The 27,040-nt window shown below is 44.4% G+C and overlaps 1 protein-coding gene across 2 annotated transcripts; it reads right to left on the reverse strand.

Annotated features, from left to right (window-relative positions):
- Nucleotides 1-5,770: 5,770 nt before the first annotated feature.
- On the reverse strand, nt 5,771-26,642 carry HSD11B1 (hydroxysteroid 11-beta dehydrogenase 1). 2 transcript variants are annotated; one of them, XM_053250420.1, is made up of 6 exons: nt 26,055-26,642; nt 25,232-25,362; nt 21,743-21,854; nt 17,250-17,435; nt 12,398-12,541; nt 5,771-10,294 (listed from the first exon to the last, which is right to left on the reverse strand). In XM_053250420.1, exons 1-6 carry the CDS (start codon nt 26,140-26,142, stop codon nt 10,071-10,073), a joined length of 885 nt encoding a protein of 294 aa, XP_053106395.1. In that variant the 5' UTR covers nt 26,143-26,642; the 3' UTR covers nt 5,771-10,070. The 2 variants fall into 2 exon arrangements, with proteins under 2 accessions (XP_053106395.1, XP_053106396.1); XM_053250421.1 differs by lacking the exon at nt 26,055-26,642 and adding an exon at nt 25,839-25,895 and having other exon boundaries at nt 25,312-25,362.
- Nucleotides 26,643-27,040: the final 398 nt, after the last annotated feature.

The following is a 27,040-nucleotide window of genomic DNA, read 5'->3' on the forward strand; positions in this document are numbered from 1 at the left end:
GCACTCGTGAGCGCGGCATGTACTTCTGGTGACAAAGGATCTGACGAGGGGACGGGGCGGCAGGGAGGTACGCTGCCGCCCCGATGGACCTGTTGCTAATGGAGTGTCGGTGGGTGGAAAGTGGAGGGAGGGGGAAGTCCACCCTCCCCCGCCCTTAAAGTCCAACCCCCCGCCTTTGAACTGGCAGAACTGCCGGTCTTTCGAACTGGTTAGAAGGCCCATAAAGGGCCTCTCAACTGGTTCTGTGCACGTCCCTAACCACTGGTCCATCTAGCTCAGTAATACTGACTGGCAGCGGCTGTCCAAGTTTTCAGGCAGGAGTCTTTCTCAGCTCTGCCTGGAGATGCTAGGGATTGAACTGGGGACTCTCTGCTGGCAAGTAAATGCTCTACCACTGAACTATAATTCCTTCTCCTAAGGGGAATATCTTGAAATGCTCACATCCAAATGCAACCCAAGGCAAACCCTGCTTACCAAAGGTGACAATTAAGAACGTAAGAACAACCCCGCTGGATAAGGCCCATCTAGTCCAGCACCCTGTTTCACACAGTGGCCCACCAGATGCCTCTGAGAAGCCCACAGGCAAGAGTCGAGGGCATGCCCTCTCTCTTGCTGTTGTTCCCCTGCAACTAGTATTTAGAGGCATCTTGCCTCTGACTCTGGACGTGGCCTATAGCCACTAGAATAGTAGCCATTGATCTATCCTTCCTCCAAGAATTTGCCCAAGCCCTTTTTAAAGCTATCCAAGCTAGCAGCCATCACCACATCTGTGCCAGAAAATTCCACAGATTCATTATGCGCTGTGTGAAAAAGTACTTCCTTTTGTTGGTCCTAAATTTCCCAGCCTTCAGTTTCATGGGATGATCCCTGGTTCTAGTGTTGTGAGAGAAGGAGAAAAAATTATCTGTATTCCATTCATAATTTTATATACCTCAGTCATGTCTCCCTGTAGTTGCCTCTTTTCCAAACTTAAAAGCCCCTAGTGTTGTATCCTTGCCTCATAAGGAAGGTGCTCTAGGCCACTGATAATCTTGGTTGCCCTCTTCTGCATCTTTTTCAGTTCTACCATGTCCATCTTAAGATACTGTGACCAGAACTGCACTCAGTACTCCAAATGTGGCTGCACCATAGATTTGTATAAGGGCACTATAACATTAGCATTTTATTTTCAATCCCCTTCTTAATGATCCCTAGCATGGAATTGGCCTTTTCTACAGCTGCCATGCACTGAGTCGACACTTTCAATGAACTGTCCACCATGACCCCAAGATCTCTCTCCTGGTCAGTCACTGACAGTTTAGACCCTATCAGTGTATATGTGAAGTTGGGGGTTTTTTTTGCCACAATATGCATCACTTTACATTTGCTTAAACTGAACCTCATTTGGCATTTTGTCGCCCACTCCCCCGGTTTGGAGAGATCCTTTTGGAGCACCTCACAATCTGTTTTGGATTTCACTACCCTAAATAGTTGAGTGTCATCTACAAATTTGACCACTTTGCTGCTTACTCCAGCTTCTAGTCCATATACGAACAGGTTAAAGAGCACTGGTGGTGGGTGGATTGGGGAGAATGATGATAGATGGAAAATGCAGAGAGAGGGGCACAAGTCTGGGGACACTGGTCCTGGGGCACCACTCAGGATTAAATCCAAGGTCATCTTTTCTCTCGTTGATTCCACAACCAACTGGTCTATGGCACAGTCATTTGGCATGTCCAGAGATTTGGCCTCTCTGTCAATACCTGAAGGTGAATTTGCCCAGTCTTTGTCAGGGTAATTGATGTCACCCATTATTACAGCTCTGTCTCTTGGACACCTCTCTGATTTGCTTCTCCAACTCCAGGTCACTCTCAGAGTTTTGATCCGGAGGGCAATAGCACATTCCTAGTAACACATTTTCTTTCAGTCCTTTTATTGTTAACCATAATGACTTGAAGGACTCCAGTCCTCCTAGGTTTTAGAGCTAGTTGGATTCTATCAATTCTTTAATATACAGTTTTACTCCACCCCCAGTCCTCTCCTCCCTCTCCTTTCGGTCAAGTTTGTATCCAGGGATAACAGTGTCCCACTGGTTCTCATCGTTCCACCAGGCAGGGTGGGGAGACCTTAGAGTGGGGCGACCAGGGCAAGTGCCCCGAGCCCGCGCTGGCACAGGCCCCACTCTGGGCACACTGCAGTGCAGCCTGCCCTCCTCTCTCCCCCCGGCCCCAGCCACTTATCTTTCTCCGCAGCTGATCTTTTGTGTCTGTGTGCAGCTTGAAAGGCTCCCAGGCGAACTTCTAGAGTCAGTCTCTCCCCACCTCTCAGCTGTTCGGTTGGTGGGCGGGGCTTCCAGAGAGGCCTCCATGCAGACCTCCTTGAAGCCTGAAACTCAGGAAAAAAGGAGGCAGGCAGGCAGGCAGAGAGTATCCAGCACCAGAGCTCTCCGTCCGCAGACCCTCTGCTCAGCCCAGTGTTACTAATGGAGGAATGATGTGATTTGCTTTTTGTAGTTATCTCTTCCCCTTGAATATTTAGGGATTGGCTTGCAATAGGGCTTTGACACTGAGCAGAGATGTAGGGCAGGGTGGGAGGAATATGTATGTTTAAATTGAAGTGGATTGGACAAATTGTTGGTTTTTAATTATTTTCTTTAACTTAAACCCCCCCCCCCATCCAAAAAGTCCTACAAGTGGCTTGTTTCATGGCAGAAAATTACAAAAATGTCTGGAACTGAAGCCACCCCACCCACAGATCATCATTCCACCCCCACATGGAAGAATCTGCCCTTTGCCTTCATAAAAAAGGGTAAAGCAACCCCCCCTTTGACCCCAGCCTTTAGATCACCTGTCCTGGAATGATTTGGCATAGGGCTTTGTTATTGAGGATAGATGTAGGGCAGGATGGGAGGAATATCTATATAATTAATTCTCTAAGCCAGCCAGATGTACGTGGCAGGCAGAAATGTGTGTGGATACATGGGAATGCGGCAGTGGAGGCAGGCCCAGGCTGGGTGGGTGGCAGAGCCGTGCAGGCCCGGCCCGGGCCAGATGCAGTGAGGAGGTGATGGTGGCGGGTCCGGGTCTGCTACAGTGAAGCAGCGGCTGGGCCGCCACAAAGAGGCAGAGGGTGGGGGAGCCAGGCCCAGGCCCAGGCCTGGTTGCCAGAAGGGAGAGAAAGAAGGGGGAGCAGAAGCGGGCGGTGGGGAGGCAGCGGCGGCTCTGGCCATGGTGGGGAGGCAGTGGTGGCGGTGAGGAGGAGGTGGCGTTGGCCACCAGGAAGTGCTGCCGAGAGGAGCCCGGCTGGGCGGGCAGCAGAGCTACGCGGGCCCGGCCCGGGCCAGACACGGTGGGGCGGCAGCTGGTCCGGGCCAGCTGCAGTGAGGCAGCGGCTGGGCCACCATGAAGAGACAGGAGCCCAGCTGGGTGGGTGGCAGCACCATGCCCAGCGGGGGTGAGAGGAGGCAAGAAGTAGAGCCGTGCTGCTGAGAGGAGCCCAAGCAGCTGCCAGAGCCGCACAGTGAGGAAAGTGTGCTAGCGGCGCAGACTGGGGCAGAAGGTGGGGGGAGGGCAGGGGAGACTGGGTCACCAGGAGGGAGAGAAAGAAGAGGGAGCAGAAGCGGGCGGCAGTGAGGCGGCGGCATCTCTGGCCAGGGTAGAGAGGCGGTGGTGGTGGTGAGGAGGAGGTGGCGGCGGCCACCAGGGAGTGCTGCCAAGAGGAGTCCAGGTGGCCAGGCACTGCGTCTTGCCCCAGGCCAGATGCGTTGGGGCAGCAGTGGGTCCGGGCCGGCCGCGGTGAGGCAGTGGTTGGGCCGCCATGAAGAGGTGGGAGCCCAGCTGGGCAGGCAGCAGCGCCGCGCCCGGCGGTGGTGAGAGGTGGCAGGCATCAAAATAATCCTCTAAGTGGCTTGTTTCATGGCAGAAAATTACAAAAACCTCTGGAACAAACAATATTTATTTATTTATTTATTTATTTATAAATGCACTATGCTCCAGTTGATTTGCAACCCAGAAGGTCTGAGAACTGTGAAGCATGTGTTGTGCTTTTTATTTTTATTTCTTTAGAAATGCATTATATGTCCAAGCTAGTTGGACATGTCCAAAAACGTCACTCACACTATTTACACTGAATGTCATCAATCAGTATGATTCTGTAATGATATGAATTGTTAAGGAGGCCCCACACATGCTGATTCGCCCCCCCCCCCCACAGGAACAACCCTGCCACCAGGTTTTCCTTATGCCCACTATATCTGTGTCCACTACAGGTGAAACTCGGAAAATTAGAATATCGTGCAAAAGTCCATTAATTTCAGTAATGCAAATTAAAAGGTGAAACTGATATATGAGACAGACGCATTACATGCAAAGCGAGATAAGTCAAGCCTTAATTTGTTATAATTGTGATGATCATGGCGTACAGCTCATGAAAACCCCAAATCCACAATCTCAGAAAATTAGAATATTACATGGAACCAAGAAGACAAGGATTGAAGAATAGAACAATATCGGACCTCTGAAAAGTATACAGTGTACTGTGCTTGATTGGCAAGCAAACTCGCCTGACCTGACCCCATAGAGAATCTATGGGGCATTGCCAAGAGAAGGATGAGAGACATGAGACCAAACAATGCGGAATTGCTGAAGGCTGCTAATGAAGCATCCTGGTCTTCCATAATACCTCATCAGTGCCACAGGCTGATAGCATCCATGCCACGCCGCATTGAGGCAGTAATTGCTGCAAAAGGGGCCCAAACCAAGTACTGAATACATATGCATGCTTATACTTTTCAGAGGTCCGATATTGTTCTATTCTTCAATCCTTGTCTTCTTGGTTCCATGTACTATTCTAATTTTCTGAGATTGTGGATTTGGGGTTTTCATGAGCTGTACGCCATGATCATCACAATTATAACAAATTAAGGCTTGACTTATCTCACTTTGCATGTAATGCGTCTGTCTCATATATCAGTTTCACCTTTTAATTTGCATTACTGAAATTAATGGACTTTTGCACGATATTCTAATTTTCCGAGTTTCACCTGTATATACACGTTCAGCACTACAAGACTAGCTTTCCACCCCAACAGTCACTATACTTTCATTCTGTATTGTGTCCATTAGATTGTGTGCCATCATCTTAAACTGTAATGTAAATCAATTTGAATTCATGGGCAGCAAGATATATAAATACATAAATATAGCAGTTAAGGAAGTAAACAAACAAACAAATACAAATGGAGGCTTACAAATTAGTCTCCAGGCATCCACATATTCCCTCAGCTTTCCTGTGCAGGTTGGTGGTATACTAATGATCAGGATACTGTGGGGCAGTAGCCACCTAGCCACACACTGCTTTCTCTATATGTTTTCATTTGGGTTAGAGAGAACGGCATACATTAGTCGTGATGGAGGGCGGATGGAGTGGGGAGAATGGTGATAGAGGGGAAATGCTGAGAGAGGGGCACAAGTCTGGGGGCATTGGGGTTAGAGTCTGTATCATCATGAGACACACGTTAGCAGGAGTGAGGAGGAGATTGAGTCCTGCATTTATGAGTAAAGAAACGTTGGATTGGCCTTCTCAAGCAGTTGGCAGCAGTTTAAAATAAATAAATTAAATCTTTAGACTTTTGAAGCAGAACAGAGCAAGTCTGCAAATCTGATGTTCTGATAAGCCTCATAGTTACATTTACCTTTAAGAGTAAACATGCACAAGGTTGAGCTCTGCAGCTTAAGATAAGCTATGCAAGAGGTCGGTTTTCAGAATTAAGAGTTCAGAATGGAAAGACGCATATCTTTTAAAAGTTTAATATATCACTGTCCCCAGTTTCAGTGTTACAGCAACCTGCAGAGAAAGAAAACAGGGACTGAAGGATCAAAGAAAAGGCTGGAAGTATGGAGGCTAAGTCATAAACAAGCACAGTAAATGAGAGTGTAAATTTGCTGCTTACACGGCATAGAGGCACCTGCCTTAACTTACAATTTCCCTTTTTGTGTGTGCATAAGATAATTTGTAAATGTTTTAACCCGTCTCTTAAACCGAAGTGTTATTATTCTATCCTAGAATTTAGATTGTGGTTGATTCAAGCGGCAGAATATACATCTGCCCTTATTTCTACCCTTGCAATTTAGAGAATACAGATAGCTGTGTGTTGTATTTTTAAGCCATTGATTCTATTCTCTTGAGACCCTTACATCACAATGTGTACTTTTGCTCCCTCCATCTTTTGTTAATCCAATTGGCCCCATGCCTCAGACACTATGGCATGCGTCTGCCAACTGATTCATCATATCTGTTTTATCTGCTTCCAAACTGGTTTTTCTTAGGCTTAGGGTAGGTTTGATATGAAAACCTCCTAGCCCTGAAATATCTTGGTTTTCTTGGAGAAAGGGAAAACAGCACAAACCATTCTTTATCATATATATTATTTTAATGAACTTCCACAGTTGCACATTACTTCCCCATCCTTTGCCTACAATTCTATATCTCTTGGGAAAGTGGAGAATAAGTATATCACTGCACAGGAGAGCCCAGTATCTTTTTTTGTATAACCAGTGCAACTGACAAATTACTTGTGGCAGGCTTTTCAAGTTCATATCAACTAGAACAAAACTCATTTTCTAAAGCAATACACACCCAGCAAACCCCACAGTGCTACCTGTGGCTCCACATTCAGAAAAACACAATGTGGAGGGTAAGATGACCTCCCAGTGATGAATACTGAACTGCTTTGGAAAGCTGGCTTTAGATATGGAGCTTAGAAATGGCTTGCCTTCACGTCAAAGCAAGAGAGTTTGATCAAAGTGAGGGGGAAAGACGATGCAGTTCTCAGTCTAACATTCTGCAAGTATGAAGTGGGCTTCCATGTGGGATTATTATTAACAGATGGCTGGGAAGACATCTGCCATTTGTTTGTTTTGACTGGGCCAAGACACAAAGCACAACTTAATTTTCACCTGACCTCACCAAAAGGACAATCACAATTGTATATCTCTACACTTGTGTTGATTTATGATGCTGGGGAACAATGGAACAATCCCTTAGTTTTGCAAAGGCTTCCCTGCCTCCTTCTGTAAGGTGTCTCTCATGCTGTGGGCCCATGTGGCACTTCTTAAGTCATTTTGCATTGATCTACCTGGCCCTATGCCTGGGAACAGCATAAGCTTTACCCAGCAATTTGTCTTAATTTTCCTCTAGTCACTGTTAGGGAACTTCAAATAATTTGTTCCTTGACAAGGGAGGCTTGCAGTGACAAAGGATGAGAACCAGTTCTTTGATACAGTAGAACTACAAGAGCCAGCTTTTCAAAAGAACTAATTTCCCATTTACCAAGCTTACTGAGCCTTTAGGGAATCCATATGTCAAAGACAAAGAGAGAGCTGCTGGATATCCAGCATTCCTGACATCGAGAAAACTATAGGGCTGTTCTCATGACCCTAAACAAGGTTGGAGGAGTGCCCAGCTAGGGTAGGGAGAGCCGTGTGTGCTCCCGATGGGCAGTTGTGTGCATGCAAAGCTCAGGTTAAAGGTTAGAGTGATTGTGTGGGAGCCAGGAGCTAGGGGGAACAACTTTTCATCCCCCAACTCTATAAAATACTGGGGACAGAATGTGGGTTTGGTGCACCCATCCTACCCAGCTCCTGCCTCGCACATGATCATGCCCCTCTCCTCCCCCCTTGATCTTTGCATTCACACGACTGCCAGTTAGAAGCATACATGGCTCTCCTACCCCCTCCAGCCCAGTCTAGGATCGTGGGAACAGCCCTTATAGGTTTTTCCTTGTTTTGTGTAGGAACTGCCTGGCTGCCCCTTACAGCCCTTGGGCTTCAAAATGAGGACTAGAATTCTTCAGGATGGAAGGGATGGAAGAAAGGCTATCAATTTTTTATTCAAATATAATGAAGCAATGTTTTATGGAGAACTATGAATCTATTATTTGAATGAAATGATTGTGATTTGGGGGAGAACTGGAGGTTCACAGGAATTAAAAAGTGTCCCCCGGAGTTCTATAAATAGGAAACCTGTTCTGTGGGACATCTATGTTCTGAACAATGCGGATAATAAATATGCCCTCCTTGGAGAGGAGAGGATAGCTTGAGGTCAAAATGACTTAGGGTTTAGCTTGATGTACTGAACTCTAGCAGCTATTTGACATGGCTGAAGACAAATCCAGACCAACAGAACAAATGTAGAAACAAGGAGCATTGCAAAAGTAATGGAAAACAGATTCAAATGGAGGGCAAGTACTGCTGTCCTGAAATCTCTTTGAGTGGTATTGGCTGTGGGACAAAGATACTATTTTCTCATATTTACAATTAGACTGCCATAAATAAATGAACTATGACTTATAGTGTAACTTGCAACTTCACCTTCAGATATCCCACCAGTGGATTATATGAGAGTACCTTTAAAAATTTAGGCAATGCTGATACAGACTTTCACTCCACTGTAAGTCTAGGGATACCCAGACGTTAACATCAAGCCATGGTTTGGCATTCTAAGATGAGCAGGCATGAGTTTCAGACTTCTCCACATGTGAAGGGAACAAATTAGAAGTTTCCAGTACTGGTTTCCAAATCTGACAAACCATAGTTTGCAGTTACCAGGATTGTAAACCATGGTTTGATTCATGATAAACTATGGTGCATGCAAAGGTTAGTTAACCAAGTTCTGACAAAATGACAAACCACTTTTTACAAGAAACTAGGAATGGATGCTTCTAATTGCCACACCCCTCCCCATTGTATGCAGAGGAAGAAGAGAGGGAGTGAGCCCAAGATTCATGCCTGCTCATGGCATTATGTGTGAATGTAGCCACTGAGTAATTGTAAGAGCTGTCGTGATCCAGTTTCAGCTCATTGGGATGCTTTAGCTCACTGTGCTACCTGGATTTCATTCACCAGGAGGGGGAGCTGTTGGACAGAAAAAGCTGCTTTTCCAAAAAGTTTTCAGTACAAAGATATTCCTTATCCTGATGAAAGTAAGCCATTTAAATCTGTAGTTATAACACAGAGATCAGACCACCAGACTTAAAAAAATAAAAATGAAGGTTGTGAGCTTTTAGATCTGAGGTCACTGGGAGAAGTAATCCAAGGATTCATTTATTCAGATCCTCCCAGCCCAGGATCTTGGGTGTATTGTACTTCAGTACATCTGGAGTGAACATGAATTTGCAGAAAAATTTTCAATCCACTCATCTAATTCAATTGCCTAGGAGGTATATTCAGATTTATATTCCCCTTGTGGCTGTGTTTTTGTTTTTTGTTTTTTTGTTTTTGCAGGGGGAATGTTTCAAAATATGGGTGTTGGGTGGTTTAGTGTAAAACTAGGTCCAAAATAGTGTTTGACATTCATTAATGGCTTTACATTTTATCCATCAGGCATATCATTTAGCTTTTTCTAAACATGCCCCTCAAAACTGCATTTTTAAAATGAACGATGAACATTTTCATGTTTTAAAAGTCACATTTGAATTTTTTGCCAAAGCTTACATTTGGACAACATTTAATTTCCATTCTAAGTGCACCTTATCTCTGTAAGCCAGGAGGCATCATGGAGCTTGCACTCCTCACCTGTCTACACAGCAGTTAACTTGTGATAAAAGGTGGATTCTGCTCATGCAGCAGAATCCACATGAAGGAGAAAAGTGATGACAGTGCATGATACCCAAGACCACATTATAATTTCTGATATCATGGACTTGCTTCTTCAAATCCTGTTTTCTTCTAAAACATCCAGTTCAGAGCATGTGAAGCTACTGTGTGGATGCAGCTAAAGAGCACTCCAAACATCTGCCATGAACATGAGACTCAGTATGGTTCAAGCCACCTAACTATAGTCGATATTCATGCTTTTTGAATATGTTTGAATATGTCATGCATATGTTTGCAGTCTAGAATCCCAAGATTCTATAGTGGATTGGGGGTCTGTATGTAACAGCATACAGGATACCACCATTTTCAGAGCCCTACTGTTGTATTATCTTAAAGAGAGACAGCCTGAGCTAGAAGAGGGCATGGCTGCAGCACCACAGCCCTATGTAAAATAACATAAGAGATGTAGAGACAAGCAAAGGCACCAGAAGATTACAGTTATTTTTCTTTTAGTTTTTCCACATTATAGTTCCTCCTGATGAGATAATCCAGGAGACCTGGAGCCCAATCCCGGATCAACAGAGGGATCTTCGTAGATGTATATTCATAATAAACCTCCCGTTGGCGCAGGGCTCCTCCCTTAATTATTTCTAGTGCACATTCCTCCTTTGGTGCTGGTGAAGAAGATACAAACACTCCAGAAACAGCTTTCATGGCAGATTCTAAGGGAAGAAAAGGACCTCATTACTAAGTGTTTACAGCTTAGGAACTCAGTCAAAAATGCTTTCTTGCGCAAGCTCCTAAACTGAGCAGAGTTACTTATTTTTGTTGGCTGACATCCAGACCAGTACAGGTGCAAGCAGTGCTGAGTTCCAGACTACTACTACAACATATATTTATATACCACTTTTCAACAAAAGTTTCCAAAGCAGTGTACACCGAGAAATAATAAATAAATAAAATGGACTACTGGGAAAGGGGTAATTTTTGGCAGTCTCCTCTTCCTTCTGAAGCCCACTGTGTGTCATTAAAATATGTCCATGAGGGTCGTGTGACCCTCAGGGACATCATCAGTAGGGTAAAACTAATCTGTCTCACAATGGTCTAATCCCAGTTTACATTCCCTTATTATGTTTACAGGGAATTCTGATTTAGAAGGGTTCAGTCATAATCCCATAGATGGTAGCTTTACTCCATTGGCTGCTCAGCCATGCACATACCCAAATGCCTGAACCTGCAGTTCCTCTCATATGGAATGTGATTACTATTGCAGTAAATCCCATGGGGATGGGGCCATAGCTCAATGGTAGAATATCTGCCTTGCATGCAGAAGGTCCCAGGTTCAATCCCTGTCATCTCCAGGTAGGGCTGGGGAAAATCCCTGTCTGAAACCCTGGAGAAGTACTGCCAGTCAATGTAGACAATACTGAGCTAAATGGACCAATGGTCTGACTTGGTATATACAGTTTCCTTATGTTCCTATATCTTCATGATGCACAGTGGGCTTTGGAGGGAAGGGGAGATTGGTGAAAATCAACCCTGTCTGCACTTGCACAACAGTGCAGCATTAGTCTGGAACTCAGCACGGCTACGCCCATGCAGCACTGGTCTGGATATCAGCCGCTGAATATTGATTTTTAAAAAATCATAACTTTGCCTGATAAGGTAAATGGGATGCATTTTTTTCACTGTGAAATCTTTTGTTTCTATTAAATTGTGCATAGTTCAATTTCCCAAGTGTGTGCATGCAGTATGTATGTGAAGTGAGATCCTTTTCTGGAAATCAGACTGAGAAACTGACTTACTTTGCGGAATTCAGAGAACTAATTCCAGGGGCATTATATGGATCGTAATCATAGGTAGGCTTGCTCCAATATTGGGTAATGTGTTGACAGTGTGAAAAATGCCTCTCTGTGCTGGTTGCCATATGCTAATGATGTCATACAACCAGGTCCCTGCAGTTCATGCATCAGATAACTGATGGTTAGAAAGAATTCTTTAAGAGTGTTCAGACATTTGCTTCGCAGTGCACTGGCCCACTTCCAAGGCTCTTACAAATTCTGTGTACGTGTGTGCTAGGGTTGCCAACTCTGATGGAATCAATTCCTGGAGAATCCCCCCCCCCCAGTATTTTTCATAATGACAACCATTAGCTATCCAGGATTGCTTTCTACAGTGACCTTGAGATTGATGTTGATACCTGGAGACTCCAGGCCAATCCTGGAAAGTTGGCAACTCTAGTGTGTATAGCTGCAGTTATAAAGTTTGAATGGAAAGAAAGGAGTCTGGAGTCTCTTGGCCTAGAAACGTGTCTTTAAAAACTGTCCTTTCTAAGGACCCCCCTTTTTAACATAATTTATGACACAGAGAAACAATAGGGCAACTCTGTGAAGAGGAAGATATGTTATATTCTGTAGATGGAGGTGGATGCTTTCTGCTTAGACAGAACTGTTCATCATTCATGTGAAAACCTGCCTACTTCTGTCATAAACAATGTACATATTTTATTCTTTGGGAACCATCAAACTAAATTTATGGGCAGTTCATACTTGAAAAAGATGCAGGACAGCATTGCTTCTTGACTGGTATTTTATGTTGTTATTATCTACAGTGACAGAGGTTAGAACAAAAAGAAAAGATCACCAAAAGATTCACATTGGCTGACATCCTGACTAAATTTATTCGACGAAGTCCCATTGAAATTAAAAGAACAAACTAAGCATGCTGAACTTGCCCTTTTGATTTCAGTGGGACTTCTTTGAGTAAATTTGGTCAGGATGTCAGCCACTGGCTTTACAGTTGTTGAAGCTGTGGAGTAATTGTACCTGTGTTGATGAGCCCGAGGATGCAGAGTGTGATCGAAACATTGGTATTCTGGAAGACAAATTCCTGCCTCAAGGAGTTGAAAAATCCATCCAGAGCAAACTTTGTGGCAGAATAAGGAACGACAAATGGGAAGCCAACTTTACCTAGAACAAGAGAAGTACAGCAAGAGTACAGAGGTGAGTAACAGGAGATGGGATAAGGAACACCTGGGACATCCTTAGTATGGCTAAACTGAGACATGTAATCAGATTCTAAAAAGGAAGAAAAGGGGTTAGGAAAGCCATAGGCTTTGTAAAATGTAGGAAATTATTTGTAAAAAATTTGTAAGATGTTATAATGTGCAGCATGGTCAAGATGTCAGATCTAGGACCAGCAAATGGAAGTACTTTTTCACACAGGGCATAATCAACTTGTGGAATTCTCTGCCACGAGATGTGGTGACAGCCAACAACCTGGACGGCTTGAAGAGGGGTTTGGATAACTTCATGGAGGAGAGGTCTATCAACAGCTACTAGTCAGAGGGCTATAGGCCACCTCCAGCCTCAAAGGCAGGATGCCTCTGAGTACCAGTTGCAGGGGAGTAACAGCAGGAGGGAGGGCATGCCCTCAACTCCTGTCTGTGGCTTCCAGCACCATCTGGTGGGCCACTGTGTGAAACAGAATGCTGGACTAGATGGGTCTTGGGCCTGATCCAGCAGGGCTGCTCTTATGTTCTTATGTCAGACTGGAAATTTTTAAATGTTAGTATAGGAGGAAGAGAAATGTCAGTTCCTATATGAGTAAATCTCTTTTAAAAGAACTTAATAATAATGTAATAAAGTCATTCACATGACCACTTAACCTAGCACCAGGGAGTGCTGGCAGGGAGGTAGGCTCCTCCCTGCAGATGAGCAGGACATTTGACAGAACATCACCACTCGCACACCCACACTAGTGCGGGGAAGCAAGTGGCAGAGTGTCAGCAGGAGAGGGAAAGCTCACACTGGGTCCTCTGGGAGCCCAGTGTGCAATGTATGAGCAGTGGAGCAAGTGCTCTCATTATTGCAAACGCACCGCTCTGTGGAACTGCTCCTCCCTCCCGCCCTGGCTTGCTGCCTAAAACGGTGGTGGGCTGGTTGGGAGCCCAGCTACCCAGGGCAACCGTGCACATGATTGCCTGTAGAATGAACTACAGGTTTGTTCTACCTTGTTAAAGGCCTGAATGTGGGAGCTGGACTATCCAGGTCTGGAGCAGCCGGGATGAGAGTGCTCCTGATGCATCAGATGACACATTACCTCAGGCGGCTCGTGTCACATGAATAGATTCAGGACCTGATCTAATTACTTGTCTATAGCTATTGGTCTTAAAAGTCATATATAAATAACTATGTATTTCAGATCTAGTTTGTATGCATTTTGCACACTGTAGCTATTTCCCCCCAAAATTATAAGAATAAATTAAACTAACAAACAAAAAAGGCTACAGAGCTGGGTAAATTCCGTGATGGTCCTGAAGGTGGCAAAGTGTATCTGTCATTGAGTCTCAATGAGAGGTGTTTTTCTCCTTCCTGCTTCCATTTATTTACTTATTATTTTATTGATATTTCCCCCAAGTTATGTAAGCACTCAAAACTCAGACTTGTGGCACAATTGACTAAAAAAAAAAAAAAGGATATCTTGTTTTTCAATGTTTTTAAGACTGAATGGATTTCTGGCTGACATCATGTCTAGCTGCCCAACAGTGTTAAGACCACTTCTGCATAGTGCCATTCTGCACTTCCTGGGAGTGAATGTGAACAATGCGACCACATGGGGAGAACTGATCATGTAGGTCTTTCTCACTCAACCAGCACTCTTCTTCTGGGAAAGACTCTTTCAGTCAGCACACGGTGATTAATTACACAGGCTTCCCTGAAGCATGAGATTACACTACATGTATGCTTCTCCTACACCTGTCCTGAAAGTTTCATATGTGAAGACAGTCAGAGTCCTACTTGGACCTCATTTTCAGATAAAGTCCAAGTTCTCCCCCTCCCCAGTATAGCATCCCAGCTCATTTTATGCCTTCATCCTTTGTTCTGAGTTGTCTCTCATTTTGATAGTTTTTGTGGAGAGCCAGAAAATGCACTGTGATCCTGTTACATAGAACTGCGAATTGGGTCAAAATTAGCAATGGAGCTGTTTGGATACAACGAACAGCAGTCATTCTGCACTGGCTGCTTCATTGACCCTGCTGGGCTTTGGTATCTTCAAGATTTGTGGGCTGGAGAGCAGATCTGTTCAGTGAGCGACCTATGGTTTTTCCTCTGCCTAGGCTATGGGAAGGATGGACATGAGCTCTTTCCTCCTGCTGTATTACTGTGCTGAAAATATAGCTATGTTTCTTGGGGCCATTATCAGAACAAGGTCAGAGATATTGGATGAGGCCAAGCTGTATTAAGTTTAACTCAATTTTATATTGTATTTTCTGGAATTTGTTGTACAGTTTGATTGGATTCACGATCTTTAGTTTTGTATTTTTATTTTTGGGATTGATGTTTAAGTATGGTTTTATGTCAGTAGACTGAAATTAATTGTATTTGTATTACTGTGAACTTTGTTAAAGAAGTGGGGGTTCTGGTCAATGACTGAAATAAAAATGACTGACTGTCTGACTGACTGAACTGGAGGTTGGGGCAACCCATCAGTGGAAAGGTTTCTCAGGTTTGCAGAAGTTTAGCCTGCTTTTAAGCATTGACCTTGCATCTTTCTGACTCTAGCCTTACTCAGTTTCAAGGGTAGCATGAATGTGAACCCACCATCATGCAGGTTTCAGTTGAGGACCCAAGAGTAGAAATACAGACCTGACAGCCATCTAATACAGCTCATTCCCTGTACTGAGGCAGATAGTATTATGTCACAGGCAGAGAGAGGAAAGATGACCAGGGAGCATCATTGCAGAGATACCAAAAGGCAAGAAATATCCACATAATTCAAACATGATATGTTTTGCATCCTAACAAAATTAGAGTTTCTCCTTTTCTGAATGTTTTTAAGTAGGACCTAAAAACATACCAATTTAGTCAGGCTTTCAGTTTATAGTTTTAAAGCTTCAGTTTTAGAATTTTATTGTATTTTAAATTATCTTAAATAATTCTTATAAGAGCCATCTTATTTATTTATTTATTTATTTTTCTGTGTAAACCACCCTGAGCCATTTTTGGAAGGGTGGTATAGAAATTGAATTAATAATAATAATAATAATTATTATTATTATTATTATTATTGCAGAATATAAGAAAAAGAAATAGAAAAAATCACAAAATACAAAGATCTACAAATTGAAATTGAAAGGCTGTGGCAGAAAAAGACCAAAATAATCCCAGTAGTAATTGGCGCCCTGGGCGCAGTTCCAAAAGACCTTGAAGAGCATCTCAACACCATAGGGGCCACAGAAATCACCATCAGCCAATTACAAAAAGCAGCTTTACTGGGAACAGCCTATATTCTGCGACGATATCTATGACAACAGCAACAACATTGACAATACAATTCAGCCATCCCAGGTCCTTGGGAAGGACTCGATGTCTGGATAAAACAAACCAGTTAATAACACCTGTCTGACTGTGTAAATAAATAATAATAAATCGTTTTATTTTAAATTATGTTAATGTTTTAATTGCTTTTATATTGTGAACCACCCAGGGACCTATTTGTATGGAGTGGTATATAAATGTATTAAATAAAATACATACATACATACATACATACTACAGAGGAAAAATTATCCTGGAGGTACTGCTGTGGAAAATTTCTTTCCCTGCTATTCCTAAACATGGTGATCAGCTACAACCACTTCAGATATTTTGCTTTTCCTTCATAGGAAGTACCTCAGGTAAGAACATATATGAAAATTAAGAGTTGATCAAATTGTGCATGTTTATTTTTGTATATCCAGTTGGGCGCTGCAGCCAGTTGATTGCTCCCACACCCCCAGTTGCAAGGACACTGATCATTGGATGAAAAGGGCCACAACTTTATTAAATGTTTCAAATTAGCGAACAGGATATTGAATCTCCACCCCTTGCAGTGTGGGCCTAACAAGGCAGGAGGTCAGACGTTATGTCTTTCCCTGAGCCTCCTACAGGCAACACACCCTGGCTCAAAGGTAAAAGCAGTGCAAAACTGCTTCCTTTTCCTCTTTGCCAACTCAGAAGGTCAGGGCAACTTCTAGGGCTTCACCTCTTCACCCCAAGCTGTGTAGCCTTTAAGGTTTGTGAAGCTCTGAAGCAGGTGTAATGGCCAATTGTAGCCCCTGAGCTGTGAAGCCTCTAAGGACCGTGGGGCCACTCCACCCTTTCAAAATGGCCAAGGGTGCTCACTGATACCAAACCCTTCTAAACATCCACCAAGCCCACACTGCACCTGCCAAGTTGTGACCAAACCACTAACTAACTAAGAGGGAAGACAAAATGGAGTAGGCGAAAAAACTCCCCAACCAAGCCAATCAGTTGGGGAGCCAAAAATTCCAAACTTGGCCCCACAAAAGGACAACCAGCAATGCCCATTCTGTGCCCCAGGGAGGGAGGCTGGGAAAGCCCCCAAGCAGCGGCCGACTTAGAGGGGAGGCGAGTGACGGCCCAACCGTCTATCAGCACCCTCTCCTTCCCTCCTCTCCTCTGATCAGAGTGGCCCATCCTGCGGCTGTGTAAATGAGGGTGGAGCAAACACACACACACACACACCCCGCATGAGGCCTTGGGCTGGCCCAGTGAGCAAACAGCACACATATTTTTGTATGACCATCAGCACATGTGGTTATCATAGTTTCTGTGTAGGGAAATCATAATTTGACTCAGAGAGTCAATTCACACAGTTGCAGTCCATACTCACCTGCCATGGAGGAAACCACTACAATGCTGCCTCCACTGTTCTTGAGCATGGGGAGAGCGGCCACTGTCATGGCCACATAACTCAGGAAATTGATGTCCAGGAGCTTTTGCACATGCTCAATGTCATTATTGAAATAGTTGAAGTAGGAACTGCCAACGTGATTCAGGATAAGCATATCCAGGCTTCCTGAGAAGGGAAGAAAGGCGGGGTGGGGGGAGAATGTATTTATACCAGACTATTGGAGGGTGGCATGAATTTTGTCCTGATCGGCTAGCCTAACAACTCCGCGTAATTTCTCAAATATCACTGCTTGGGCTCAGGCCTGCCTAGGAGCTATAAAGCTGGTTTCAGCCTGAGTGCCTGCAAATCTTGAGCTGGCTTTGCCTTTGTGTGGCCTTGGAGGTTTTCTAGCATGAGTATCTTGACAAATCTGCTCAGTACATAGACTGTTCTGGTTACCCCATGATAAAATGCCACCAAGTATGGACCCAAACACAAGTTCTGTCAATTGGCACCTATCATATGGTGATCCTACATTCACAAGGGCAATTATTTACAATAATTGTCTGCTCAAAGGACCTAAAGGCTCTAAACAACAGAGGCATCTCCTACCAGGCATTTGCAGGCTGTTAAATGCTCCATCTGTATTTGTGATTTTAGAGACATGCAGCACAATCCTATGTATATCTACTTGGAAGTCAGTCCTGCTGTGTTTTTCTCCCATATAAATGTACATAGGATTGTGTTAGGACTTTAGGAGTATTTTTAAAATATGATAATTGTCTTCTTATGTTGGGCTGTTGATTTTAAATAATGCTTTTAATGGGTGTGGTGTTTTATTCTGGGATTTGTGGGTTGTTGTTGTTTTGTGTATTGCATAGGGTACTTAATGCGGCAGAAAAACAATTCAGAAATCTGTATACAGTTTCTGAAAGTATGGAGGTTTGGCATCCTTATAGATGGATTACTGGAGTGCCTGTGGGCAAGTTGGAAGTACTGGCAGACTCAGGGTAACCCGCAGATACGTTAGTGTTCAAAATTTGAAGAAAAAAACCTGAAGAGGCTAAACCCCCTCAAATTTTCTCCCATGTTAGTCAATGGGGTAGAATGCTCATGAGCTCAGACAACTGAGTTAACAGACAAGCCGATGGGCAAAGGTAATGGAACTCTGTGCAAAGAGTGGGGAAGAGGACTTGGACAAGAAGTTTATTTGCTTGAGGAACACTCTCTCAAGACAGTTACAAGCCCTGCTACTTCTTAAGGGCAAAACACTCCAGTGAAACCCTTTTGTTTTCTCACCAGCCATTTCACAACTTTATGTTTCTGAGATAATAGGGGTCTGAAAAGGAGCTGAGAATGAGCACCAGTGGCCCCCCTCCACTCAAAACACCCAGAAAACAGAAAAAATAAACGTTGCATATGAAGTAAGACCCAAGTTAGAGCAGGCTTTCCTGTCTTTGTTGCTAACCTGTTTCCCCCCCACTATTCTCAGCCTAGGGTTGTCATGCCCCCCAGAATTCCGAGTATCAGCTGGATTTTAAGCATCTCACACGGATTGCTTAGCCCACCCGGATTCACCCAGATTCCAGCTTTTGTTTTATTAATTTTTTTAAAAGGTTTCAATCAGATCTTCTCTCAAATAAGTGTGTACAGAATTGCAGCCTTAATTTAAAAGCTGTGCATTTTTTTTTGTCCTATAGCTTTTAATATGTCAAGGAATATGGTCAGGCAAAGATATCTTCCCACACTCCTCTGATTATTGGTGAATTTCAAAAGTATTTTTGAATTCCTCATAGGAAATAATGAGGATTCCAGCAAATGTATTGCTTCCCGTCAGGGGGAAAGGGGTGGCCTAGAGCAGAGTGTGGTGAGTGGTAGTGCCCAAGTGGGGCAAGGAAGCTATCAGAATTATTTGAAAGGAATTGGGCAAAGGGCTGATTTTTAAGTGATTTGTTGAAGTTCACGCGTCTTTAAGGTTTTTCTCCATAGGGAAGAATGGAGGTTTCAGCAGCCCCATAACTGCACTTGGGGGGTGCTGGGGAGGCCCAGAGTGAGTGCTGGTGTAGTGCAGAGAGGGTGCCAACAAAAACCAGGGTTTTGTTGTTTCTGAGTTGTTCTGAGTGTAGATTCTCTGGTAGCAAATGAGAGTGGATTCATGGTTGGTCAGGTAAAACCACATGGCTCTGTGGGCGCCAGGAGTTGACACAGACTTGATGGCACAACTTTACTTTATTAATAAATAAGGTAATGTCTTGATGTCAAAAGGTTGACCAGGAACTGCCTTCCCTTGGATAAGCAGCTCTTGGCTCAACTGGAAGTTGATTTGTCAGCTCAGTTGCTTGCTCTCCTGCTTTTTGATATCTGCCCCTACTGATACATATTGGATCTTTTTAGATTTTTGATCCTGGAAGCAGGGGCGCAGTCACCATTGTCTGAACAGGTTCAAAGAACCTGGGTCGCCAATGGTAGGGGCCGCTGAAGCCCTCAGTGGGGCATGGCTCGGGCTCTGGAAGAGCCCCGAGCGAGCGCTTCCCCATCCTTTTCAGGCATTGTTTGCTGCCTGAAGGATCTAGTTCCCTTTTTCTCCCTCCAGAGAGGGAGAGAAAGGGAGAATAGATGCTTTCAGGCAGCAAATGCTACCTGAAAAGGACGGGGAAGCCACAGTGCTTGCTCGTGGGCGGGGAGTGGATACGTGTGACATCACACTCATGGAACGTCGTTAGAGGGGCCGTCGGGTGGGGCTGGTCCCAGGCCGCCACTCAGCTGGCTCCACGCCTGCCTGGAAGCTCAGTGATGAACTGCCAGGCCTTCCATTCACACCTTCGTGTGTTCTAGAGGGTAATGACATATTTCTGAAATGGTGGAAGGAAGGGGAAGGTGTGATCCTTAACTGCTCCTATAGTGAGAGGGAGAATGTGGCAGTAACAGCGGAAAAGGTTGGTTGGCATGGTGACAAAGATGTACAACAGGGCAAATCTGCTTTGCAGAAATGCCATTCCTCCTGCACACATTTCTGTAAACAACTTCATACAGCTGTTTAAGGTTAAAGCTGGCCCCATCTCACTGCTATAGATTGTCACAACTTCACAGTCTCATTCCTTCTCTCAGATGTGTGGCCTTCCTTATGGAAGGGAGAGAACAGTAAAATAAATGGTTGAGATTTCATCGTTCCACAACCATCCCAAGCGTGTATTTTCCAGGTGGAAAATGCATGCATTCATCCCTTAATATGCAGGGCTATCAGCACACTACCATGTACCATGCAGATAGCCTTGCTTGCTAGGGAGTTGCCCAGGAAAGTCTAGGGTCACTGGTGAGAGTACTTTTCCAGCAGCTGTGACTAGAACGCCTTACATACAGGATGGTGTCTGTATGTGGTGAAGAGTGTGTATGTATGGATTTAGGCTGGAAGAGCAAAGCAGGTGACCTACAACCTGTTCCTCACAAAACCCCTGCAGTCTGTTGGGGGCCTTCACTTCTATGGCATGTTGTGGCCAACCATGGCTCCATCTGGGAAGAACTGCTGACTGGAGCAGCTGCTTCCAGGAAAGGTCGCCTTGATCTCTGTATGTCGTCCCTGCAAGGAACAGCTACCACCACTGCCTCTGGTCCATTTATCCACACAATTCTCAGATTGTGTGGGTAAATGGCAGTATCCACTGGGTGCTTCATTGGAAGTAGCTCAATGTGTTTCCCCATTCTACCCAGAAGTTCCTGGGCTTACTACATTAGCAACAGGGCTGCTGTCTCCAGAAAATAATTCTAGAATAACAATTCTGAGATAATAACCTTTGCGTGCTTGTCTTTAACCATAATAAAGATGATTGATTGATTAAAGATGATTGATTGACAATACTTTGAATCACATCTCAACAGAGGCAAAAAAGAGGGGATAATCTTTGAGACAATGGGATGAAATGAATACTCCAATGAGTATCTTCTTCCACAGGGGAAGGCAACCTTGAATCTCCAGCTGCTGTTCAACTACAACTCCCATCATCCCCAGCCACAATTTATTGTGGCTGGGGATCATAGGAGTGGTAATTCAACAACAGCTGGCAAGCCAGGGTTGCCGATCCCTGTTCTTGAAGGTATGTGCGCCTGTTAAAACTTGACAATGAAGCCATTCTTCAGGTGAAATTGGAGTCCCTCCAGTTGTATGCTGCTAGCTAGGGAGGTCCCTGGTTCGGTTCCCAGTGTGTCAGCCAAGGCAGGGACTAGCACGTCATATGAACCTTTTGTATTATGTACAGTAGTGTGGTGTGAGAGTAATTGGGTTCCTACAGTGCCAGAGGACTCCAAATTCCAGCTGCAGAAAGAGCTGAGGTCCATGACTAAGAATCAAGAATAGAGGGGTTGCAAGCCCTAGAAGAACATCATGATAGTAACAGCAGAACTCTGACGGGCCTTCTTATCCTGCTAATGAGTGTCATTTTCACTGCTTTGATGGTGGGCTTGTTGGCACTGAAAATATAATTACCAAGTCAGCATACCCCATAGGTCCTCTGCTTTCTTCACCACATCCTGAGCAAAGGCCATATCTTCCATGCTGCCACTCATGTACCTGGCAGATGCTGCACCCAGCTTCAGGCACTGAGTGACAACCTGAAACAAAGAGCGGAGGAGATTTCTAGAAGCCCGTTGCCCTTTCAGCCCCCTTCCCCTCCCACCAAATTAAATTCCTGTGCTATACTGCAATGAAGCAGCTGGGTAGTTCAGTTTACAAGGAGACTTGGAACAGCACATTTTTGGTCTGTCTGCTTAATGGCTCAGCTTTATCAGTGGGGAATTCCACTTGAAAAATGAAGCTTTGTCAAAATTTCCAACAGGGAGAATGTTGAGTTTCTTCATTGGTAAAATCAAAATGAAACATTGTTAGTTTCAATATTTTTTTAAAAGGAGAACGTTAAAACCTTGCATCTTCCAAGTATCTATCTGGGGTTTAACCTTAGAATTTTACCCCCTTCTTGGTGTCTCTGCAGTGCCTGCTGTGAATGCTATATTAGGCTTGTAACCTTTGAAAATCATGACAATGGCTACAGTAATGGCCATAATCTAAACTAACCAACAGGGATGCAAACTTCTTTTTCATGCTTAAGAGTCAGTGGCCAACATCCTGATTAATGATGAGCTGCTGTGTTGCTGCTGCGGAGTTGGAGGGGCAGGGATTTAAGAGTCCCCCCCCCTTCCTCCGGAAGCCCTCTGTGCCACCTGAAAATGTGGTCCTGAGGGCTGTGCAACCCTCAGGGACATATTTTCAGGTGGTACAGAGGGCTTCCAGAAGAAGGAGAGGTCGTCAAAATTCACCCCCACACATACATGCACAAGTGCTTGTGCTACATTAGCTGAACCTAGCAGCAGCAGCAGCAGCAGCTCACCTCACATAACAGTGGCACTTAGGTTATCAAGCAGTGAGGTTATCTAGGACCCAAGTACCTGTATCAACCCAGGTGTATTTGATGGGCCTGGTTGTTTAGGTTCCCATAGCTACTTGGCACCTGGATTTTTTGCACCCTGTTTGTGATATACCAAGGAATTAAAATATAAAGGCTACTGAAATCTAAACATGTGCAATGAAAATGTGGAATTTTATTTTATTTTATTGGTTACAAATCCTAATATATCCTTTTATCATCTTTCCTGTAAAGTACTTCAGTGGTCAAATAGACTGAATTCTAGACTTAGATCCACCCTACCAGACTGACCACATGCTGTTAGCTTTAAAGATGCTTCTAGAAAGATACATCTAGCTCACTCACTGTTGTGAGAAATCTGGTTATCCAGGAGCCTTGTGAGTATACTGACTGATTTGATCATATTGACTTCGGTTTAAAATATTTCTCTTCAGTGTTGATAGGCATTCCCTGGCAAGGGTAGCAAAACCAAACATTGATGCCCTGCTTGCCAAACATGGGAATTAACAAGGTTGAGCTTCAGCTGGTCAAGGAACTGTCTGAGCTGCTACAGCTAAACTCAATCTTTAGTATAAGATCTTCTGGCTCTTTACCATTATAGGGCAAGAATGTATCTACAGCAGTGGTTTTCACACTGTCGTTGTGGTTATGGCCACAAACCATGCATGGTGGCCATAAGTGTGCCCCTTCAGTGGTTTTCTGCATTGCAGACCCTTCTACTTCCTCCATAAGTCAATGGAAAGAATACTGCCTACCTGACTTGTATGGAAAAAGAGGAAGGATTTGCAATAATGCAAACCAAATAATAAGGTGCCAAATTTACCCATTTCTCAGTTACTTTTGTCTCAGGTTCCAGGATGAAGAAGGACAAATAAATCCTTCTTTTCATACTTCAGCAGTTCCCAGATACCTCCATTTCTGTGCTATATATAATCACATTTGAGAGGATGGCCTAGAGCAGGGATTTTCAACGTTGGGTCCCCAGATGTTACTGGACTTCAACTCCCATAATCCCCAACTAAAGGCCACTGGGGCTGGGGATTATGGGAGTTGAAGTCCAATAATATCTGAGGACCCAACGTTGAAAATCCCTGGTCTAGAGCAGGGGTAGGCAACCTTGGCTCTCCAGTTGTCACTGATCTACAACTCCCATCATCCCTAGCCACAATTTATCTACTTATTACTAGTACTGGTTATTTATTGTGGCTGGGGATGATAGAAGTTGTAGTTCAATAACAGCTGGAGCACCAAGGCTGCCTACTCCTTGTCTAGAGATCCACATAGGATGAGAATGAACATGCATGCCAAATGTTGAAAAGTTTAGTATGAAATTGGAGTCACATGCAAAAATATACAGTGGGGCTATTCTCACGATTAACAAAAATTGGGCTAGGAGAGCCTAGCCTGATTTTTGTTAATCGTAAGAACCACCGGGCTCGGCAGCGAGCCCGGTGGTTCTAGAGAGGGTAACCCGCTTGAGAACCCCTGGTCAAAAACCAGGTTTGCGGAGCGAGTGCTCCGCAAACCTGGTTTTTAGTATCGTGAGTAGCCGCAGCACAATTTCGCATTGTGCCTACTCACGAGTAGGCCCCCGGAGGGGAGGCGAAAAGCCGCCTCCCGTCTCTGGGGGGTCTCCCCAGTATGCCCTGCGCACTCGTGCAGGGCATACTGGGGCTTGCGGGTGCCGTGCGACCCCCACTCCCCCCAGCCCCGGCCGGCTCCATCACGGAGCCGGCAATCGTGTGGGCGGCCGATCTGGCCGCCCAGGGCTCCCTCTCCACTTGTGAGCAGGGAGAGCGGGCTTAGCCAGCTCTCCCTGCTCACTGCCCCAAACCGCGTCTCGCGGATCATGAGACCCGTCTCATTATCTCACAAACATGCATAAATAACTGAGGATGTCAGATGCCCTGAGCTACATATGTGGTAACACTTTTGGAGGCTTCCAGTGGACTGTAGTATTTCTGCAGTTCTTCTATTTGAACCAGCTACTCTGTTGGTTTTAGTACCTACCTACCTACCTCTCTCTCTCTCTCTCTCCCTCCCTCCCTCTCTCTCTCTCTCTCTCTCTCTCTCTCTCATTGCTTTGGAATTTTTTTAGACATGCATTTTAAAAGTTCAAAATAAATAAAATGCCCTTTTTAAACAAAAGATGGCTACCACATTGGTGTAATCCTGGGTGATGTGGTGACAGTCCATCCTTTTTAGTAGCTGTAGTGCTTTTGGACCACACAGATGTGATAAACTCTATTCCAGAAAGAGGAGCATTGTGTCAGAAAGTTGAGGGGTGACATCATACATTACAATGGAACTCAGGCATCTTGTTCACTTTGCTTTAATCTAAATATTTACGAAGTATACAATGCTATTGTCTTCCTTCCTTCCTTCCTGATGCCAGATTTGGCAATTTACCAGTACCAGCAAGTGAATATCTGCACAATCTGACAGGAATGTGAATTCTACATTCATAAGTCTTTACACATATGACTGGAGATGAGGTATGCACATGCATGTGTCTTTGCCGGAGTATGCCTGGTGAAAAACATGCATATATGAGCCTCTGACATTTACTTTTTGAAGCTTGGCTTCGGTCCGCGCAGTGATCAGTATGTGGGAACCCATGCGGGCCAGGTGGTATGCCATCTGCTCACCGATTCCAGTGCTTGCCCCAGTAACAACCACACGCTTCCCTTGCAGCATTTCTGAAGAGCAAGATACAGGGATAGCCCGTTTATGAAGATTCCACTAAATCTCTCTCTCTCACACACACACACACACACACCACACACACACACCATCGCCCAAGGGCAAGAGAATCAAGAGGATAACCAGCCATTTCAGCCTGCAGACTGACTGCTCATTCCCAATTGTCCTCCAGTCCAACCCGTGTTCTCCTCCCCTCCCCCCCAAAATCAGCGGCAACAAGAACTGCCAACATTCCAACAGGATGCAGAGCGACGCCAAGAGAGACGTTTATATTTTTTAATCTAATTGAACATCAAGATGCGTTCATTTTTAGACACTTTGAACATTGCACTTTTCAGAAGTTTTAAAGCAGCCACCTCATTTAACAACTTTCCCACTCGCTTTGAGTTATTTTCACAAAATAAAATGCTTTCCAAATACACCGAATATCAAAGCCCCTTGGAGAATCCAAATGGCAAGCCTCCCACCTCACCTGTTTGCTGAAAAAATATCCCTGCTTGTTGCTTGATGTCATTCCAAAGCCTTGCCAAGCAAAGCCTTCTATTATCAGCTATGCAAGAAACGCCCAGACATGTTTCATTTTAGACTGTACACCAGTTCCTCTGTAAAAAGTGTTCCAGCATGGTTCCTTTGCCTCCCCTCTCCCCCCTGCTTTTATTTTAAAATCCTTTTGCTTTAAATAACTTACCCGGTGTAAAGTTGTCCCTTCCTGAATAAAAACAGAAGGCCAAGACCAGTCCTATAAAAGGAATCAGAATCTTTTGCAACAGACCCATCCCACTGTAGAGTCAGGAAATAATCAAGCATGAGAAGCAAAGAGAGAGGGGGGAAAGCCCGGCAGAGCTGTTCCAGACAGAAGGAGCAATGTCTATGCTGTAAAAACCTGCCAGTGTAGAGGCAGCAACTTCTCCAACCTTCTGACAATTCAGGGCGCTCGTGGCAACGGCTTCATCACAAGCCTCTAATTTACTCTTCGTCAAGAGTTGATAAACTTCGGCCTAAGTGACAGCGTCACTTTGGATCCTGGCCGTCCCATTTCATATTTCCTGTCCCTACGTTTAAAATAGAGAAATTTGCACAACACCCTGGAAGAGGTGTGTCTTTGCTGAAAAGCATCAAGTTTCACTTCAGAGAAGATCCCAGGCTGCCTACTCCAGATGGGCTAATTTTTCTTTTTAAAAAATTCATTGTTAGTATCTGCCAGGCACAAACTCCACACACAGCATGATGCATGTGTGCCAGGTTACAGCTTCTGCCCCAAGGAGTTTGCAGTTAAACTGCCATATGAAAGCAGAGGAGTCAATGCTGTAATCATGCATCAGGGATTCAGGGCACTTGGATGGAAATGACTAATTAGCACATTTTAAGGGACTGAGTCAACCAGCATTTGTTGCTGCAGGTTTTCCGCTCCCTTTGGGAGCTCTTAAGAGTCTTGTTCCGTCGTTATCAGTCAAAAGCACTCTTATGCCCATAATTAGTAGAATATCTGAAAACTGTATATGCCCGACTTATCCTTGCCATTCCACAGTATTTATGCTTGCTGATATTGCAGAGTAAGCCTTTTTATTATGGTTCTTCCTCACATTTATAGAAGAGGGCCTCGGATACCAGATATCTGTGTCCTAGTGGAGTACCACTGATTCTATAGTGTGTTATAGTATGAAAGTGAACCTC

The sequence above is a fragment of the Hemicordylus capensis genome, chromosome 4 (genome assembly GCF_027244095.1).
Source record: "Hemicordylus capensis ecotype Gifberg chromosome 4, rHemCap1.1.pri, whole genome shotgun sequence".
Lineage (NCBI taxonomy): Eukaryota > Metazoa > Chordata > Lepidosauria > Squamata > Cordylidae > Hemicordylus > Hemicordylus capensis.